Genomic DNA, 21,323 nt, shown 5'->3' on the forward strand with positions numbered 1-21,323 from the left:
AGACAAACAGATGAGAGGATGAGGGGTGGCATTCATTCTCAAGGGGTCATTCATTTTTTTTGACGAAGGTAACTAGAGGCAAAAGTTTGATCTATGTAACATGCTCAGGAATCTGCTCAGAGTTAATTCAAAACCGGCTTTTAAAGGTGAAGTGTGTTTTTACTACACTTCGTTATTCCCAGTTTAATATATAGAGTCGAGTATGTTTTTTACAGGTTGATTTCTCCTTAAAAATTGTATCCAAAATTGTAAACACTGCTGCTTGTTTGAGCATCCTCACCATCCTGACACAGCAACATTGGCTCAATCAATAACATGAGTTTTGGGTGGGACTATGTTTTTCAACCAATGGAAAAGGGGGTAGTTTTGGGGAAATATGTTTGAGAACAGTCATTACTTTTGCAATTCCATTTGGTGCCACTAGTAGTGCAGAAATTACTTTCCCTTACCCTTAAATTATCTTTGTGAATCTTCCATCTTATAGTGTTTTCCTACTCTGACTTTCTAAACAAGGTGTCAATCAAGAATTAAGACACCACAGAGCATAACATAGTGGCCATTTGCGCTCAAGACAGTCTACTTTTACTGTAACTTCCTCTCTCTCTGTGGGAATTTTGGATGTATTATTCCAGCTGTTCTTCTGCTGTTTCTGTTGATGAGGGACATCTGGTAGAAAGACACACACAGGCATTATGGAAAACTGATGAGTGATGAGAGAGAAACAGACAGACAGGCTGTTTCTCAAAACTTAGCGAGTTACCTACCATAAATGCTGCATCATATGTTTGATTCAAACATTTGAACGCATGATACTCAAAAATACTCAATGGAATGCTCTGATCAAATATTGTGACATGGCTACGATGGCCAAAAATGCAGAATTGTGTGTTCAAATCAAATGTTCGCACATGCCTATTGTGCCCAAAAATTTTGAATCAAATTAAGTGCCTATCATGCCAAAAAATAAAAAATAAAATGCTAAATCAAACATCTGAAGCCCCACCATGCAAAAATCACTGACTTTTGAATCAAATGTTCAAACATGCCTATGATGCCCCAATTTGGTGAATCGAATGCCTAAAAAGACTGAATCAAATGTTCAAACACAATTATGTTGCCCAAAAAGACTGAATCATGTGTTCGAATGCACCCATGATGCCCAAAAATACTCGAACACTGTAATCAAAGATTCGAACATGCCTATGATGGCCAAAAATGCTTAATTACACATATAAATCTGTGATGAGGAGGAGGGTGGGGCCGGGCCGTGAGTGCGCATGCCCGGGCCCCAATCGGACTAATCAGCCAAGGAGAGGGATAAAGACGAGCCGGATGCGGCAGTTCGAGAGAGGGGGAGAGCCACACACAGCTGCCATGTGTGTATTTACGTTCGTGTCTTTTTAAGTTTTCATTAAATATTACTTTGATGGTTCGTCCGGTTCCTGCCTCCTCCTAGCACGACCTTTAACTGTTACATTGGTGCCGAAACTCAGGAACCGGACGATTATCCTGATTGGGGCCCGGGAGTACGCACTCACGGCCAGGGCCCCACCCTCCTCCTCGTCACAAAACCAAATGTTTGCATTTGCTTATTATAGCCAAAAATGCTGTATCAAACACTCAAATCAAACATTCAAATGCGCCTGTGATGCCCCAAATAGGTAAATTGAACATTTGAACTTGCCTTTGATGCCTAAAATTGAGCGTTTAAATCAAACATTCAAATGCAATTATGATGTGCAAAAAGGCTGAAATTAATGTTTGAATCAAACATTCGAACACATACATTATGACCAAAAATGCTAAATCAAATATTCAAATGCACCCATTATACCCAAAAATAAATCAAACTCTCTAATGAATTGTTCTATCATGCCTATTATGGCCAAAAATGCTAAATCAAATGCTCAAGTCAAACATTCGAAGGCTCGAACAATACCAAAAAATACTGAAATGCGCCTGATGCTCCCACTTGGGAAATGAAATGCTTGAACACGCCTGTGACGCCTAAAAAACGAATGTTTGAATCAAACACTGGAATGCAATTATGATTATTCATATCAAATTTTCAAACGCACCTATGATGTCCGATCAGTAAACAATCAGTGAACGTCAATAAAACAGGCTCGAGGCTACAAACACACATCTTTTATTAAGTGCCAACATTTATTCAATATATTAGAAAACAACACGTGGAGAAAACTGAACCGATATCATGTTACAAGCGGTTTGATTTCAAACTAATGTTTATACATTTACACATTACACAAAAGGCTGTATCTTCATTTTTGAAGAAAATGATAGCAAGGATGGAATCAAACAATATTAAAAAATATGAAAATAGAAATTTACGCCTTGCCCGCCACAAGTGTTGCTTTATAAAAAGATGCATAGAATAACTGGCTGCAAAACGACAGCCGTGCGTGTTTTTTGGCACTCACAAAAGTCCGCATCAATGTCTCTGATTGTCATCAATATTGTTTGTTGTTGGTTTTTGGTGCTGGTTTTTGGAGTCAATAATGCTGCCGGAATTTGAGTGAGAGCCCTATATTTAGACCACTTTTAGTGGAGTTTAGGGTAAAACCTCTCAATTGTGTTTGTGCAGACAATGTAGCGTGCAAAGATGCAAAAATACTGCAAACTTCAGCTGCCCGAGGCTCGTGGAATGTGTGTCGAGTGTGTGTGGTCACGCTTATGAATGTGCATGGTGCATGCGTCCATATATAAGTGCGAGAGTGTGTGTGTGTGTGTGTGTGTGTGTGTGTGTGTGTATAAGAAACAAAAATAGAGAATGCACAACGCCAAAAAAAAAAAAAAAAAAAATTCTTAATCAGTATTTTTGCCTATTTTCACATAAAAATATCTATGCATCTAAACAAGATACATTTACTTGAATAGCAAAATGAAGATGCTTGTTTGCAGAGAATATATCTTGAATTAAGTTTATTTTTCCTCAACTCATCGGCAAATTGTTTTTTCTTGTTTTAAATATAAAAATGTTTAGCAAGCTTTATGCTTAAAACATTTGCCAGTGGGGTGAGAAAAATAAATGTAATTCGAGATATATTATTTTGAAAAGTCATAAGTAAATTTGTGATGTCTTAAGGATTTTTTACGGGAAAAAGGACAAAAATATTGATAAAAATATGATTTCTTTGCAGGGCAGAAGCTTTGTCGTGTCTTCTTATTGGCCTACTGAGAACATGGATGAAGTTCTAACACACACTCTTGTAAGAAAAAGGTAAAAGACCACGTCAAATTGTGACCCATTTGGACGGTCCATATAAAACAAAGACATTTTCCTTTAATGGTCTCTCCTCCTCTTTCCCCTTTTATGGATCTCGAAAGGATGTGAGAGGGGGGAAGGTTGGATGGTTTCTCTATGTCTCGTCATTCTTCCACTCTTCTTCTCTCAGTCTATTTGGAGAGTTTGCTGATGACTCTAATGAGCGCTCCATTCTCGTCCTTCAGCCTCTGGTTATCGGCTCTCAAATCCCCCAAAACCTGCACAACAGTTTTATTTAATTAAAACAATTGCTAATAACACTGTGTAACAAATTTGTTTTTCTTTTTTTTTTTGTTCCTGGGTAGTAAGTGTTATTTCCTAACTGCTTATGCCTCAGAAGTATAGAAAATGGCTATTATTCCGCACAAACTTTGCTTTTGTGACCAGGACGTATTTGGAAATTGACCTATTTCCAATGAGAAAACGGGTGACTTTGTCTCTTTTCGTTCATATAAAGTCATATGAATCCAAATGAACATGTATTTATACTAAAGTAATATTCAAAGCTGTGCTAGTCCATAATGGTAACAAGTACCCATCTCTTCCCCTGGCTCACTCGGTGCACCTCAAAGAGGATTACAACAGCATCAAGACCTTGCTGGACGCCTTGAAGTATGATGAGTACGGCTGGGAGGTCATAGGAGACTTCAAAATGGTGACATTCCTCATGGGTCTCCAAGGCTGTTTTACCAAGTTTCCCTGTTATCTTTGCCTTTGGGACAGCAGGGACACCAAGGCGCACTACCACAGGCGGGACTGGCCACAGCGGACCGAGTTCTCTGTGAGGAGGAACAACATCAAGTGGGAGCCACTGGTGGACCCCCGGAAGGTGCTGATGCCACCACTACACATCAAATTGGGCCTTATGAAACAATTTGTCAGAGCTCTAGATAAGGAGTTGGCAGCCTTCAAGTACCTTCAAGACTTCTTCCCTAAGCTGTCTGAGGAAAAGGTCAAAGCCGGTGTCTTCGTCGGACCACAGATAAAGAAGGATTTTGGATTCATATGTTGTTTTTTTCTGACTTTATGTGAACGAAAAGACACAAATTCACCCGTTTTCTCATTGGAAATAGGTACATTTCAAAATATCACTGTCCTGGTCACAAAAGCAAAGTTTGTGGGGAATAATAGTCATTTTCTATACTTTTATAGAAAGGCATAAGCAATTAGGAAATAACACTTACTACCAAGGAACATAAATTGTATTACATAGTGTAATACTTGTTTTAAAAGCAAAATCAAACATTCAAAGGCCCACAATGCCCTAAAATGCTACATCGAACGTTTGAATCAAACATTCAAACGCATCTTTGATCCCTAAAATTGGTGTATCGAACATTCAAATGTGCTTATTGTCCCTAACACTGCTGAACTGAACATTTGAAAACAATTATGATGCCCAAAAAGGCTGAATCGAATGTTCAAATCAAGCACTTTGTCAGATCAGCTAAACTTCATGTCCTTATCAGCTGCAACAAGTTTCCAGCATCAATTAATTTCTTTGTCTTCACTAAAAGCAAAACCAGAATCTCAGCCAATCAGAATATACAGTGGCCCAAAAAGTAATTGGACACTGGGGGCCTGGGTAGCTCAGTGGTAAAATACGCTGGCTACCACCCCTGGAGTTCGCTAGTTCGAATCCCAGGGCGTGCTGAGTGAATCCAGCCAGGTCTCCTAAGCAACCAAATTGGCCCAGTTGCTAGGGAGGGTAGAGTCACATGGGGTAACCTCCTCGTGGTCGCTATAATGTGGTTCGTTCTCGGTGGGGCGCGTGGTGAGTTGAGCGCGGATGCCGCGGTGGATGGCGTGAAGCCGTGGCAACGTGATAAGATGCGCGGGTTGACGGTCTCAGACGCGGTGGCAACTGGGATTCGTCCTCCGCCACCCGGACTGAGGCGAATCACTACACGACCACGAGGACTTAGAATGCATTGGGAATTGGGCATTCCAAAATTGGGAGAAAAAAAAAAAAGTATTTGGACACTTAAGCCACTATTCAATAAAATAAAGTACCATTTATTACAACAAAACTGAAGCCTCCACATGCGCTATGTCTCCGTGGCAATGTGCTCAACAAGCCACGTGATAAGATGTGTGGATTGATGGTCTCAGACGTGGAGGCAACTGGGATTCATCCTCCACCACCTGACTGAGGCGAATCGCTAAGCGACCATGAGGACTTAAAAGCGCACTGGGAATTGGACATTCCAAATTGGGTGAAAAAGGGGATTAATCCACACACAAAAAAAAAAGCATTGATTGTGCTATGCTTACAACTTTCATCCACACTGGAATGCTGTTTTCATTTATAGAAAACTGAGACTTTAGAAAAAGCTCTCTAGAATCGCATGCTTTTGAAAACTATGACCTTAGGAAACTGAAAACAGAGTTTGTTTGTTTTTTCTCCCTTTTTCTCCCCAATTTGGAATGCCCAATTCCCAATGTGCTCTAAGTCCTCGTGGTGGTGTAGTGACTCGCCTCAATCCGGGTGGCGGATCTCAGTTGCCTTCGCATCTGAGACCGTCAATCCGCGCATCTTATCACGTGGCTTGTTGAGCGTTACCACGGAAATGTAGCTCGTGTGGAGGCCCACGCTATTCTCCGCGGCATCCACGCACAACTCACCACGCACCCCACCGAGAGCGAACCACATTATAGAGACCACAAGGAGGTTACCCCATGTGACTCTACCCTCCCTAGCAAACGGGCCAATTTAGTTGCTTAGGAGACCTGGCTGGAGTCACTCAGCACACCCTGGGATTCGAACTCATGACTCCAGAGGTGGTAGTCAGTGTCAGAGTTTTAAAGTGAAAACAAATTGGAGTGGACGTAATAAATGTTTTGTTTGAAAACATTAATTTAGCTACTTATACGTCTCTCATCCACACTGAAACAACATTTTCATCTACTGAAAATGTTCTCCGTTACCGCATATTTTGGAAAGCAATGGCGTTAGGAACACTGAAAACAGAATTTTAAAGCGAAAACGGACGTGAGTAATTCATTTTAATTTGAAAATGCATTCATTTTGCTACGTTTATGTCTCTAATCCACACTAAAACAGTGTTTCCTTCACCGAAAATGCTCTCCATTACAACATATTTTGGAAAACAATGACGCAAGGAAACTGAGTTTTCAAATGAAAATGGATTAGCATTGATGTGACCTTAATATATTGTTCCATCTGCATTTGCATACTGAAACAGAAAATCATGCAGTTCCAGTATTTATTTATTTTACATTTTAGAAATGAAACGTTTTTAATAAGAATTGGTTCTTGATTACCAACCCAAACAGAAACTCAAATTAACATGTAAGAACTGTGATTTATAACTTGTCATTATATGTGCTGGTTGGGGCACATCGTGAGCCATATGCCTCTTCTTAATCAGGTTTTACTTGTGTTTACTGTAATTTATGGCTGTATTGCTCTCAGCGACAATATTAAGACAAAATTTCACAACATTCAGAGAATGGAAGTACATTGGTCACTCCACAAACCACTTCTGAGCCAATTAGCATCAAGAAGTGACTGAAAGAGCATATCAGTATCCAGAGTTAACTCAAAGAGCCAGCCAAAACAGGAGTACGATGATCATATGCTTAATTTCATTCTCACCTTCAACTCCTCTTCCAATTCAGCAGCACGCCTCTCCAACAATTTTCTTTCCTGAGAGAAAGATTGAGCAAGAAAGAAAGAGAGTGTGACAGATTTATAGTATTCCCAGTGTGAAGTTACATCATAAGATTGAAAATGCAGTCACAAAACATGCATCCATCCAAGAAAGTTTTTTTTTTCCTCACATAATATCGTATGTTCAAGTAAACTCACCTTCTTTTCCATTTCCAACAGAGCCGTGCAGTCCGTGAACCTTTCCTGTCTCTGTAACACACACAGTTACTGTAAGTTTCTCACTGTACTTGGGTGAATCTCACTAAGCAATGTCCAGGTCGTACTTCACCCCAAAATCAAAAGTAAGTAAGTATATACAGTACTGTGCAAAAGTCTTAGGCACATATGATGCTTCATAAAAACATTTGTCTTAAGATGGCTATTTATATTTTCAGCTTTAGTGTCGCAATAAGAAATATACATTTTAGACTCCCAAACATTACTTTTGCAAATAGAATAGAAGAACAGGGAGTCCTGCAACTGATGTCATGGTCCCCACAAAGCCCCCCACTGAACATCGTGTCAGTCTGACATTACATAAAGAGACAGAAGTAATTGAGACAGCTGAAATAGATAGAAGAACTGTAGTGAATTCTCCAAGAATCTTGGAACATCCTATCTGCCAACAACCAAGAAAAACTGTGTCCAGGTGTACCTAGGAGAATTGGAGCTGTTTTAAAGGCAAAGGTGGCCACACCAAATATTGATTTAGCTTTTTATATTTACTGGACTTTGTATGACGTTAACTGATAAATTAAAATCATTTATTGCATTATTTTTGAAGACATCCTCACTATGCAACATTTTTCACAAGTGCCTAAAACATTTGCACAGTACTGTGTATATATATATATATATATATATATATATATATATATATATATATATATATATATATATATATATATATATATTAGTCTAAAATGTATTTTTCCTATTGACACACTAAAGCTGAAGATATAAATAACCATCTTAAGTGCCTAAAACTTTTGCACAGTACTGTGTATGTATGTATGTGTATATATATATATATATATATATATATATATATATATATATATATGTGTGTATATATATATATATATATATATATATATATATATATATATATATATATATATATATGTGTATATTATATATATATATGTGTATATTATATATATATATATATATATATATATATACACACACACACACTTTTTTGTAAATATTAAAATACAATTATCTACATATACATATGATGAATATTTTTATATATATTTTAGTTAAATATTTTATATTAAAATATTTTTTTTTACATTTTTTTATATTTTTTAATTCTACATTTTTAAAGATTATTTGTATAAGAAATTATATTTTGTATAAATAAAAAATAAGTACTTTTAGTACCTTTAAGATTTTTCTGGGATATGGTTTTCATTTCATCACCATGAAATTAAATATGGCCACAATAATATGTCGATACATCGATAACATAAAACTTCACAAGTTCTCATTGCGTCTTGTGACCACATGTCATGTTGCAAGAACCAATCAAATTTGATGTTATCAACATAGCCGCAATGTTTTATTTACAGAGTTTATTAATGTTTTGATTTGAGAGTAAATTAAATTTCGTACAATTTTGTCTTAAATTTCATTCTGTTCATCACACAAAGTGATCGAATCGCCTCAGAAGACTTGGATTACTTGTGCAAAATACATTTTGATTTATTTTTTCTTTTGATTTTGCAGTGAGATATGACCCAGACATACAGTATTCTTGAAAGGTTTCATGAGATTCACTCACTACAGTGCAACACACAATATATATACAGCAGAGATGTGCGTGTGTTTCCACCTGTGTAGCCTTTTCCAGCTCCAACCGTGTCAGTGAAATAGTTCTCTGTGTATCTGATAACTGTGACTGCAGACGACGGTTTTCCCTGGAGACCTCCTCGAACAACTGAAACATAAATACAGACATATTACACACACATCCCCTTGTAAAAGGATTAGAGATGTAGTTCACCCAACAGAATAAAAAGTAGAAGAGCAGCTCTGACATTCTGCATAACATCTCCTTTTGTTTTTCATGGAAGAAAAAATAAAACAAAACAAAAAACTATGGGTTTGGAATGACATGAAAGTGAGTAAATAATAACAAAATTCTTCATTTTTCGGGTGAAGTTTAAGGAATATTTGAACGATGAACCTCCTCCACACCTTTTTAAAGTCCCTGGACTCGGATCCTCTTGTGAGAATGCTGTCATTCAATACTGGATCAGACCTGAAGGAAAGAAAGAGAAAGATGGAGTGAGAAGGGCAGACACTACTTTCACTAAACAAAGTGAAAGGTCAAAGGTCAGACTCGTACCTGCTGCTCACATGTCTGTCTGTCTGCATGAGGGAGACGCAAAACAGGTCACACGTCAGTGAGAAACCATAAACACAAACAAACACAAATTAACTTTAAAGGGGTCATATAGTATATCATGGAAAACTGGTTTTTCCTTGCACTACTGGTGATGTACTATGTAAACATACTGAAACTTTTAGAACTTAAAACTTCCTCCCCCCAAAAAAAAAAAAAAAAAAATGTAAACTAAAATCGGCTGATTAAAAAAAACCTCCTCTCAAAAAAAAAAAACTAAAATTATAAAATGCTATAAAAGTGAAAATATGGCCCCTTTAACATCAATTCATTCAGCCTGACAAGACTTTATGAGAAAAACATGTTAGCTTTGTTTAATCTGTCAGTCAATTATAAAGGGCATGCTGATTGGCCAGACCTGTGGGTCCCGCCCACCACTACTCTCATCCTCTCCACTGGGCTCATTGTCGTCACTCTGAAAATACAGAGAAGTCAAAGATCAAACACTGGATGTATTTCCGAGCTCCTTCTTTAGTCATGTGTCCTCGTCCTCACCTCTCCTGTTCTTCCTCTCCTGCGAGCTCTGGCCCGCCTGCGCTCCCTCACCCGCTCCTCAATGTCTGCGATAGCGCTGTCCACGTCTAACACACAACAAACAAAATGTAGAAATGGTGTTAAAAAGAGAGATAACGAAACATCAGTTTGTATTATGAAATACGAAGGGTCAAAGGTGAAAGGTCACCCTGTCTGTCAGGACGTGGAGCACCAGGCGGGTGAGTGAGACCCAATAAATCCGACTTCTGCAGGTTAGCGATTCGAGACCGCCAGCTCACCTCCTGCACATACAAACATTTAAACACTTACATTTAGGGTAGATAACCAAATACAACAGTTAGTATGATAAAAAACAAATTAACTCGGTTCAGTCACAGCAAAACTTCATTTGCGGAGCCTTAAATATGTTTAAGGTGATGCGTGTCATTTCTGCACCACTTGCAGCACCAAGTGGAATTGCAAAAGTAACTTGATTTTTACATTTTCAATGGCCACATTTACACTTAAGTCTTTGTTTAAAAATGCATTAATTTTGCAACGTATTGTGTCTCTCATCCACATTTTCCTCCACAGAAAATGCTCTCCATTACCACATTCCTTGGAAAACGTAGACATTAGGAAACACAGCAAGCCAAATCTACCTTAAAGGAATATTACGGGTTAAATACAAGTTAAGCTCAGTTGTCATTCGTAATAAAAAAGCAAAAATTGAGATTATAGTGACGCACTTACAATGGAAGTGAATGGGGCCAATTTTTGGAGGGTTTAAAAAGGCAGAAATGTGAAGCTTATAATATTATAAAAGCACTACCATTAATTCTTCAGTTAAAACATGTATATTATTCGAGCTGTTTTGTTTAAATCGGCATTTTTACAGCCATTGTAGGGTTTGCTGACATTACATCGTCATGGTAAAATTGTAAAATTGGCTATAACTTTACACAAAAAAGGTTAGTAAGTGATTTTATCACTCTAAAATCATGTTTACATGCATATTGTTTATGTCTTGTGGCTACTTTTGAAACAGTGAGTATTTTAACATTCAAAAATTGGCCACATTCACTTCCACTGTAAGTGCCTCACTGTAACCCAGATTTTTGCTTTTACAAAATAAATTTTTGTGGTAATCATCATTATGCCACAAATGCTGTTGATTGAGCTTAACTTAACTAAACTTTGACTATTCTTTCAAATCACATGCAGGATATGAATTATAGATAATTACATTTTTCAGTTAGTTAAAATGCAAATTCTTGATATCAGGAATGGAATTACTTACTACTCTTCATATCCGTTACTGCATTTGCACTAGTAGAATTTCACATGGATCATTCACTCCATTTCAAAACGCAATTACAGATATCTAAAGTATAATTCATTTCTTACTAATTTCTTCCTTAATTTGCCAGGCTGTTATTAAAAAAAAAAAAAGAAGTCTGCTCTTAAGTAATTTGCCTGGTTAAATAAAGAAAGAAATTCTAAATTCCAATTTCACATATCAGCAATCTAGTTCCTACAAGTAAAAAAAAATTTTTTTTTGGCATATCAATAATTATTACATTGTTACTAGTAAAAATGTCCATTCCTGATATCAACAACTGAAGTATAACTAGTAAAAATGCTACTTTTCACATCGGTAATTTGGTTTTCACTAGTTGCAATGTTAATTTCAGATATCTGTAATGTGACTGTTAGTAGTAAGAAAGCCTTTTAAGATATATTTAATTATTGTCCAATTTACAGATATGTAAAATCCATTTCTAGATATTTGAAAGACCAAATCAAATATGTTCAAATACATTTACAGGTATCAAAGATAAGCATTTTCACTAGTTATAATTCAACTGTTGATATCAGGAATGGATATCTGCACTAGGAACAATGTAATTATTGATATCAAAAATGAAGTGCAAAGCTGACATGTGAAACTGGAATTTCAACTAGTAAGAAATGAATTATGGATATCTGTAATTACATTTTGAATAGGAGTGAATGACAGATCACTGGAAATTCTACAAGTAAAAATGCAATCAGCGAGGGGTCTGGGTAGTTCAGCAAGTAAAGATGCTGACTACCACTGCTGGAGTTGCAAGTTCTTAGGGCGTGCTTAGTGACTCCAGCCAGGTCTCCTAAGCAACCAAATTGGCCCGGTTGCTAGGGAGGGTAGAGTTACATGGGGTAACCTCCTCGTGGTCACAATAATGTGGTTCTCGCTCTCGGTGGGGCGCGTGGTGAGTTGTGCGTGGATGCCATGGAGAATAGCGTGAAGCCTCCACACGCGCTAGGTCTCCGCGGTAACACGCTCGACAAGCCACGTGATAAGATGCGCGGATTGACGGCCTCAGACGTGGAGGCAACTGAGATTCATCTTCCGCCATCCAGATTGAGGCAGGTCACTACGCCACCACGAGGACTTAAAGCACATTGGGAGTTCCAAATTGGGGAGAAAAAGAAAAAAAATGCAATTAGCAATTTCAAGAAGAAAATTACATTTTTGACAACAAGAATGTGTACTTCTGCGATTAATGACTTCATGTTTGATATTAAGAATTAACACGTTTCAAGAGCAAATGTAATTATTGATATAAAAAATGATCACTTTCACTAGTGAAAATCACATTTTTAACTCGTATCCTGCACATGATTAAAAGTCATTTAAGCTTGCCATAAGTGAATGTGAATGGTGACCGCGGCTGTCAAGCAGATTTTCAGTCTAAACTTTTCAGCGAGTAACAACTTACATTTTAGTCTGTTCCGCAAACAAAGCTATTGTATGGCTTCAGGAGACCTGAAATATAGTGCAAGAGTAGCATGAACTACTTGTATAATGCTTTATGGTGCTTTTTAGAGCTTGACAGCCCTTGGTCAACATTTGTCTCTGTATTGTATGAAAGACAGGAATCGAGAATACTCTTTAAAACATCTCCTTTTTGTTCCACTGAAAAAAAAGAAAGGAGTTTGGAATGACATGAGCATAAGAAAATGACAATTTTCATTTTTGGGTGAACTATCCCTTAAATATCGTAAAACATACATACATCACCTTTAAACTTCAATATTTCTGATTACAATACCACAGCCAAATAGGAGAGCAAACACAGATATTTGGATTAAACGCAACCTTTCTCACCCCTTCCTCTCCCTTCTTTTGCTTCCCTTCTTTTTCCTCGTCCTCTTTCTTCTCTTTTCCCTTGTTTTCTGTCATTGTCTTCTCTGCTTCCTGCAGGTCTGTGAGAGTGACACCCTGAAGAGCAAATGCAACAGTCGCACAGAGTGTCTGGACTCAAAACAAAACGTTTTACACAAATGTTTTTCCCTGTGTTAAAAAACCACAGTAATGCAAGAACGCACGTTAAGCATGTGCAACCAAACAGCACGTCTGCAATGCGTTGGTCAAGCGCGCACATTTGCGTACACACACTTCTGTAAAGTATGTTTAAAGAGATACAGGTGCATCTCAATAAATTAGAACGTCGTGGAAAAGTTCATTTATTTCAGTAATTCAACTCAAATTGTCAATTTGAATTGATAGTGAATTGGTGGGTTTTTGTTAAATGTGAGCCAAAATCATCACAATTAAAAGAACCAAAGACTTAAACTACTTCAGTCTGTGTGCACTGAATTTATTTAATACACGAGTTTCACAATTTGAGTTGAATTACTGAAATAAATGAACTTTTCCACGACATTCTAATTTATTGAGATGCACCTGTATGTAATACACAGTTACTTTTGGACAGACAGAAATTCTGAACTCCAAGTCCACACACATTTTCCGCCAATTTCTTCATTGTTTGGTTACCGCTAGGGCTGTCGATTTAACGCATTAATTTAGTGTGATTAACTACAGAAAAAACAACGCATTCAAAATATTAAAGCAATTACCATCGGCTAAAGCAATTGATGTACCACCTGTTTTCAGCAGGGGGCAGTAAGCGAAACTCCAGCTGTATAGGCAACCAGCAGCTATACAGAGAACAAATCAAGCTCAGGCTTGCTTGACACTAGCGACAGCACAAGATAAGAACACGTTCTTGCATTCAAAAACAGCAGGACAGGGGAGCGCAATTCTGAATGCAGGGATCTCGAGACGTGTTGTTTCAAACTATGTTTAACTTGACACAGTGACCTAAAAAAGTTATGACGTGATGCAACCAAAGTGTACAATGACGCGTCCTTATAAAAGGATTAATTAATCGGCATATCATGTTATTAGTTCAATTTAAGCAAATTGTGATATCATTGAAATTTCTGCTCAGTTTAATATTTTAATAGCCACCAGTTACCCGCTTTACTGTGGATATAGATACTTGTCTACCTGTTTCCTCCAGCATCTTCACAAGGTCCTTTGCTGTTGTTCTGGGATTGATTTGCACTTTTTGCACCAAACTACATTAATATCTAGGAGACAGAATGCGTCTCCTTCCTGAGCGGTATGATGGCTGCATGGTCCAATGGTGTTTATACTTGCGTACTATTGTTTGCACAGATGAATGTGGTACCTTCAGGCGTTTGGAAATTGCTCCCAAGGATGAACCAGACTTGTGGAGGTCCATCATTTTTTTTCTGAGGTCTTGGCTTATTTCTTTTGATTTTTCTATGATGTCAAGCAAAGAGGCACTGAGTTTGAAGGTAGGCCTTAAAATACATCCACAGGTACACCTCCAATTGACTCCAATTAGCCTATCAGAAGCTAATTGGCTAATTGCCAAAAGGCTTGACATCATTTTCTGGAATTGTCCAAGCTGCTTAAAGGCCCATTTAAGTTAGTGTATGTAAACTTCTGACCCACTGGAATTGTGATATAGTCAATTAAAAGTGAAACAATCTGTCTGTAAACAATTGTTGGAAAAATTACTCATGGCATGCACAAAGCAGATGTCCTAATCAACTTGAAAACACTTTATTTTGCTAATATGAAATCTGTGGAGTGGTTAAAAAAATTAGTTTTAATGACTTTAACCTAAGTGTATGTAAACATCTGACTTCAACTGTAGGTTATAGCATTTATAAACGGAGATTGTGTGTGTAAACTTACAATTATAAAGCTAGATTGAGCTTACTACACGGTCATCTCCCACAAAATAACTGTATTTTATCCGAAAAATGGCAGCATGACAGTCTCATTGCCTGAGTCCTGTAATTCACGAGAATCCTGCCGTCTGGACATCCCCTGTATCTGCAGTAAGTTTATAATCTCGGTACAACAAACTCTTCAGGTTCTGACTAGACTCAATATATGCTTTAAAATAAACAATTATCTACAGTTCTCAAAACATGTCCAACTTTACAGCTGTGAAGGCACTAACAGGTTACATAGCTTTTCAGGTGAGTCTGCTCAAGTTCTTCCATTGATGGATAAAGACTCAATAAAATAACTAAAATGCTTCTATTTGCAATATTTGGCCATCACCCTCAAACCCATAATCATTAACAGATAGGTGAGGAAGAACAATATCACCTCGCTATAATTCTGTGATCATTTTTAATGCTGCGTTAGTACATAACATAACGATTGTTTACGCTTAACTGGAAGTTCCGCCCACACTGCACGCAAAGCATCATGAGACTCAAGGAATATTGTGGATAGAGCGCTCGTTTCTCTTGGCGAATGCAGCTGCGTGTGTGAATATTTAAATGCACTTCTTGATGCGATACGAATGTAAACAGATGTTAATGTATTAACAGGAGTGTTAACAGACGGGACAAACATTTGCGCAGTTTTGACACGATATTAATGTAAGCCGTGATGTAGACAGGGCAAAAGTCTTATATCAAAATATCCGATCTGTGCGATGTGTAAATGCAGCCTATTAGATGTGCTGCCTGCAACTGTTACAAGCCTATCGTTAAGATTAATCAAACAACAATACTGACAAGAAAGAGAGAAAAGCGCTCAGCATTTTAAAGTATACTCTTTTGACCGTAAACCCAACAGGACATGTTCGACACATGCGCACTACAACTGCTTTGTAATACACTTTAGTACAGTTTAAATGCAGGCACATGCGCAGACGACACAAAGATGCGTGTCTAGAAAAACTAGGCTGCATGTGGACCAGACTTTATGCTGATAGTTAAAAGTCTGGCTACATGAAACTAAAGGTCAAATGGTTGAGCTGACCTGTGTGGACCGTCTGGACTGGCGGGCATGTCGGGACCGGGCCTTTCTCTGAGCCTCCGCCTCCTCATCACGCACCGGAGTCAGATAGGACCTAAATACACATAGAAATAAATGAAGACACAGTGAAAACCAAGTGGTTGGTAGCTGGTTTAAGATGGTTTCTAGCTGGTCCAAGCTGGTCTAGAGAGTTTATCTGGACTATGGGCTAGTGGACTTGGTTTCAAACTGGTAGAGCATCTTGGTCAAGCTGGTTAGTGCTGGTAGACCACCTTAGACCAGATATAAACCAGTGTTCCAAAACACCTTAAACCACAATGAAACGGCATTCGCAACTCATTTCAGAGTGAAACAGGATATTCAATAAAAAAAAAACAATGAAGATGGGACTTGATTTTTATCAATTTGATCATGAAAATTGGTCTCCATATGACAGGTGGTTGGAGGGGAGGGGCTGAAAAATAAAAGGGTTTGGTGATGTTAGACGAAAAAAGAAAGTCTCAATCTTTTGATAAAAGATAATGAAGACAAATACTATTTACTTCGAAATAATGTGCTCCGGATAAATCGGTTACAATAAGACCAGGAAAATTATGAATGTAAATAGGGTTAATTCTGAGTTCATGCTGACTTTAGAGCTGGTATGACCTGTTTTTTTCCAGCAGGGTATCTAAGGTTTATTTGCACTCTGTTTCAAGGAAATTTTAAGTCATCCTTATAAAACTCATGTGGATACACACTCTGCTACATCATCTCACACTCACTTGCGTCTCTGTTTGGTCTCTGGCTCGCCTGTTGTGGTTGTCGTGGTTACAGAATTGGAGGTCGTCACAGAGACGGGCTCCTTCTTCTCAGCCTCTTCCTGAGCTGACCTGAGAGAGAATATGAGTAATTCTTCAATTAAGGGCACTTTTGGCTTTAACTTTTTTGAATGTAACTTTTTTAAACTGTTTCATATATGTTAAAATATTAAATCACATGTGCTAAAATAACGATCTGATCATGGTATTCATCATCCTTGATCAAAAAGTACAACATATATTTTTCCGATTTTTACACTTTTTATACATTTATTTTAAAAGGAAAGTTAAAAAGTCAAAAGCCCAAAATATCCAATTTAAACACTAAATAAAGTTATATAAAATCTTTATTTATTTAGTGTTTAAATGGTATATTTCACTATTTTGGACTTAGGACTTCTTAACTTTCCATTATCATAACCTAATCATAATTGTTACATCATAATAATTATTAATAATTATATATAATAATTATTATGCTAGATTTATAGATAGATTGATGTATATATATATATATATATAGACATACACACATATCTGTACATATATTACAATATATAATGATACGTTTTTTATAATTATATATATTGTAGTTACAATTATACACAAAGCATATACACACACACTGGCGGTCAAAAGTTTGGAATAATGTACAGATTTTGCTGTTTCGGAAGGAAATTGGTACTTTAATTCATCAAAGTGGCATTCAGCTGATCAAAGTATAGTCAGGACATTACTGATGTACAAAACTGCACCGTCACTATTTGAAAAAAGTCATTTTTGATCAAATCTAGACAGCAGCCATCACTCCAACCCCTTATCCTTGAGTAATCATGATAAATTGATCATTTGGTACTAGAAAATCACTTGCCGTTATATCAAACACAGTTGAAAACTATTTGGTTCGTTAAATGAAGCTTAACATTGTCTTTGTGTTTGTTTTTGAGTTGTCACAGTATGCAATAGACTGGCATGTCTTAAGGTCAATATTAGGTCAAAAATGACAAAAAAGAAACAGCTTTCTCTAGAAACTCGTCAGTCAATCATTGTTTTGAGGAATGAAGGCTATACAATGCTTGAAATTGCCAAAAAACTGAAGATTTCATCCAAAGGTGTACCCTACAGTCTTCAAAGACAAAGGACAACTGGCTCTAACAAGGACAGAAAGAGATGTGGAAGACCAGATGTACAACTAAACAAGAGGATAAGTACATCAGAGTCTCTAGTTTGAGAAATAGACACCTCACATGTCCTCAGCTGACAGCTTCATTGAATTCTACCCGCTCAACACCAGTTTCATGTACAACAGTAAAGAGAAGACTCAGGGGTGCAGGCCTTATGGGAAGAATTGCAAAGAAAAAGCCACTTTTGAAACAGAAAATCAAAAAGAAAAGGTTCGAGTGGGCAAAGAAACACAGACATTGGACAACAGATAATTGGAAAAGAGTGTTATGGATCTTAACCCCATTGAGCTTTTGTGGGATCAGCTAGACTGTAAGGTGTGTGAGAAGTGCCCGACAAGACAGTCACATCTATGGCAAGTGCTACAGGAAGTGTGGGGTGAAATGTCACCCGAGTATCTGGAGAAACTGACAGCTAGAATGCCAAGGATCACAAAGTTGTCACTGCTGCACGTGGAGGATTTTTTGATGAGAACACTTTGAAGTAGTTTAAGAAGTTCTGAACTTTTATTCAAATTGTAATAGTAATTTTTCACGTTATTAATGTCCTGACTATACATTGTGATCAGTTGAATGCCACTTTGGTGAATAAAAGTACCAAAAAAGTACCAAAGAGCAAAATCTGTACATTATTCCAAACTTTTGGCTGCCAGTGTGTGTGTGTGTGTGTGTGTGTATATATATATATATATATATATATATATATATATATATATATATATATATATATATATATATATATATATATATATCCAGTTTTAAAGCATAGATAAAAATGTAAAAATGTGTATTCTTTAAAATCATAATAGGAGATAGAAAGCTCCCCTAATTGACAAATTATCCTTCGTTAACTAAAAATACAAATAAAAACATGTACATTCAGACAGACACATGCATAAACACCTTTGAGCCACTAGATTATTGAGGCGACTAAGTCCAGAGGTTCCCGTGGTTACAGAGGTCACTGAGGGGTCATCAAGTTTCCTTCCATAAGATGAGCTGTGAGGTAACAGGGGGTTCTGACCCGGCACGTCACTAGAGGACTGGCTGTTCAACCGGCGAGTGCTCCGGCTTAACCAGCTACACACACACACATAGAATGATGAATTAACATAGAAAATTTTCAAAGCAGGTGATATACTTCAGATATAACAGTGTACTTCCTGCATTTCTCACCTGCCGGCGTTGTCAGGGTTGGTGTTGGTGTCTGTGATACTGAACAAACGTTTGAACGGAGTGGGCTGCACGCGGGCCAACCTGGGCTCCTGAACACCGGAAGTGACATCATTATAAGTGACAAAATTAACTTAATTGTGTGTGTATTTGGTTGTGAATGTGTTACCTTATTATCAGTTTCAGAGCTCAGTCTGGGACTAGATAATGAGCGTGTCATTTTAGTCTCTGGGTCCTTGAGGGCCTCACTGGGTGGGTCAGAAGCCCCTGCAGAGCCCAAAGCTACAGAACTTCCTGCTTTACGCAAAGATGTTCTCCAGGAACCCGGAGCTTCTGTCACTGGTGTCCGAGCAGGTTCAGCCTGAAAGCAGAGAACACAAAAATGCACAAGTTTATACATAAACATATATCTTCAAAACTCAAATAAATTCTTTCATTAAAAAAAAAAAAAGCAAATATATAATTCAGTCAGTCATTAGGAGCCATATGGATTGAAACAGTAGACGTTATTTTAGCAGAACATGTGCTGTTGATAATCTCCAATGGTGGCAAATTTAAACTTTCTTGATAAACAGTTGCACAGTTAGGAGGATTTTTACAGTGCCCCTATGAATGGAATCACGAAATTTGGTGTTCGTCCTTGCATAGTCGAGGTGTCCGTGTGCACCAAGTTTCGGTAAGTTTGGACATTGTGTTCTGAAGATCTTGGTCAATTAGTATACACTGTATAGGTCGGAAAATGTCATTAGTTTGTATCTCCAAAATGATCTGAATTAAATTTCCCTATATATCTTCTTGCAAGGAGTATCTCTTGATGACACATGCCATATTTTTTGATAGAATCAGAACAACAGACTAAGACGAGTTAACAAACAAACAAACAAACAAAACAAACAAACTAGGTTTTCTATAAAGTTCAGAAAGTGGCGGATTTTTTTTTCCTTTAGTGGAAATGCTGAAATTGTATTGCCAGCTGGTGGCAATTATTTTTTATCTGTTCTGTTTATATTTGAGGATTTTAACTGTCACAAATGGCTGTGGAATTAAAAGGATTTTTACTTATAGCGCCCTCTATGGATGGAATTTGATGAAATTTTGGTGTGCATCCTTAGACTATCCCGGTCTCCATGTGTACAAAGTTACGTTAAATTTGGACATTACGTTCAGAAGATATAGGTCCATTAGTAAATATAGGTTGGAAAATTTAATTGGCTTTTGTATTTCTAAAATTATCTGAATAAAACGTTTCTTAATAACTTCTTGCGAAGAGTATCTCTCAGTGACGCATGCCAAATTTTGTCTGACCAACAGCCTAAGACGAGTAAAAAAAAATGTAAAAAAAATACAAAAAGAGTAGGTTTTCCATAAAGTTTTTTAAGGTGGAGATGCTGAATTTTTTTTGGAAGCTGTTGGCTGTGGAATTATGAGGATTTTACTTATAGTGCCCCCTATGGGTGAAATTTGACAAAATTTGGTGTGCCTCCTCAGATAATCATAGCATCCATGTGTACCAAGTTACGTTAAATTTGGACATTGCGTTCAGAAGATATTAGTCCATTAGTAAATATGGGTATGAAAATGTCATTGGCTTGTATCTCCAATATGAAACAAATTTCCCTTAATAACTTCTTGCGAGAAGCATTTCTCAGTAACACATGCCAAATTTGCTTTGAATCAGACCAACAGCCTAGAGTGAGTAAAAAATACAAATAAATTAATAAATAATAGTAGGTTTTCCATAAAATTGAGAAAATGTTGGAATTTTTAGGGGGTCAAAATGCTAAAGTTTTATTGGCAGCTATTTCGGGTTATATTTGAGGATATATCAGCACTTGCACATAAGGAAAGTCAAAATAATCAGTCACTATTAAATGGCTGTGGAATTATGAGGATTTTTAATTATAGAGATACTACAAGTAAACTAATTTTTTTGTGGAATTTGACAAAATTTGGTGTGCATCCTCAGATTATCCTGGTATCCATATGTACAAAGTTTTGTTAAGTTTAGACATGGCACTCAATGTAAACGTCAATGAGTCGACATGGACTGTGCTCAGAAATTACATTGGCTTCTATCTGTAAAATAATTTGCATAGCTTGAATAGCTTTTTGTCGGGAGTATCTCTAGATAATTTTCTCTGAATTGGACAAATGATCTAGGGCTAGCCCAAAAAAGTAGAC

At 37.2% G+C, this 21,323-nt stretch overlaps 1 protein-coding gene across 1 annotated transcript in view; it reads right to left on the reverse strand.

Annotated features, from left to right (window-relative positions):
• Positions 1 to 2,132: 2,132 nt before the first annotated feature.
• LOC127437189 (protein phosphatase 1 regulatory subunit 12A-like) overlaps positions 2,133 to 21,323 on the reverse strand; it is a 43,657-nt gene continuing 24,466 nt past the window's right edge. Inside the window, exons 10-24 of the mRNA XM_051691954.1 lie at positions 19,312 to 19,503; positions 19,146 to 19,234; positions 18,873 to 19,049; positions 16,753 to 16,860; positions 15,992 to 16,082; positions 12,998 to 13,111; positions 10,055 to 10,148; positions 9,868 to 9,953; positions 9,731 to 9,787; positions 9,316 to 9,338; positions 9,165 to 9,228; positions 8,800 to 8,904; positions 7,119 to 7,169; positions 6,906 to 6,956; positions 2,133 to 3,504 (exon numbers count right to left, since the gene is read on the reverse strand). Coding sequence (XP_051547914.1) covers positions 3,418 to 3,504; positions 6,906 to 6,956; positions 7,119 to 7,169; positions 8,800 to 8,904; positions 9,165 to 9,228; positions 9,316 to 9,338; positions 9,731 to 9,787; positions 9,868 to 9,953; positions 10,055 to 10,148; positions 12,998 to 13,111; positions 15,992 to 16,082; positions 16,753 to 16,860; positions 18,873 to 19,049; positions 19,146 to 19,234; positions 19,312 to 19,503 — 1,389 coding nt within the window. The 3' untranslated portion in view covers positions 2,133 to 3,417. The remainder of the gene's footprint in view (positions 3,505 to 6,905; positions 6,957 to 7,118; positions 7,170 to 8,799; positions 8,905 to 9,164; positions 9,229 to 9,315; positions 9,339 to 9,730; positions 9,788 to 9,867; positions 9,954 to 10,054; positions 10,149 to 12,997; positions 13,112 to 15,991; positions 16,083 to 16,752; positions 16,861 to 18,872; positions 19,050 to 19,145; positions 19,235 to 19,311; positions 19,504 to 21,323) is intronic.

The sequence above is a fragment of the Myxocyprinus asiaticus genome, chromosome 48 (genome assembly GCF_019703515.2).
Source record: "Myxocyprinus asiaticus isolate MX2 ecotype Aquarium Trade chromosome 48, UBuf_Myxa_2, whole genome shotgun sequence".
NCBI lineage: Eukaryota > Metazoa > Chordata > Actinopteri > Cypriniformes > Catostomidae > Myxocyprinus > Myxocyprinus asiaticus.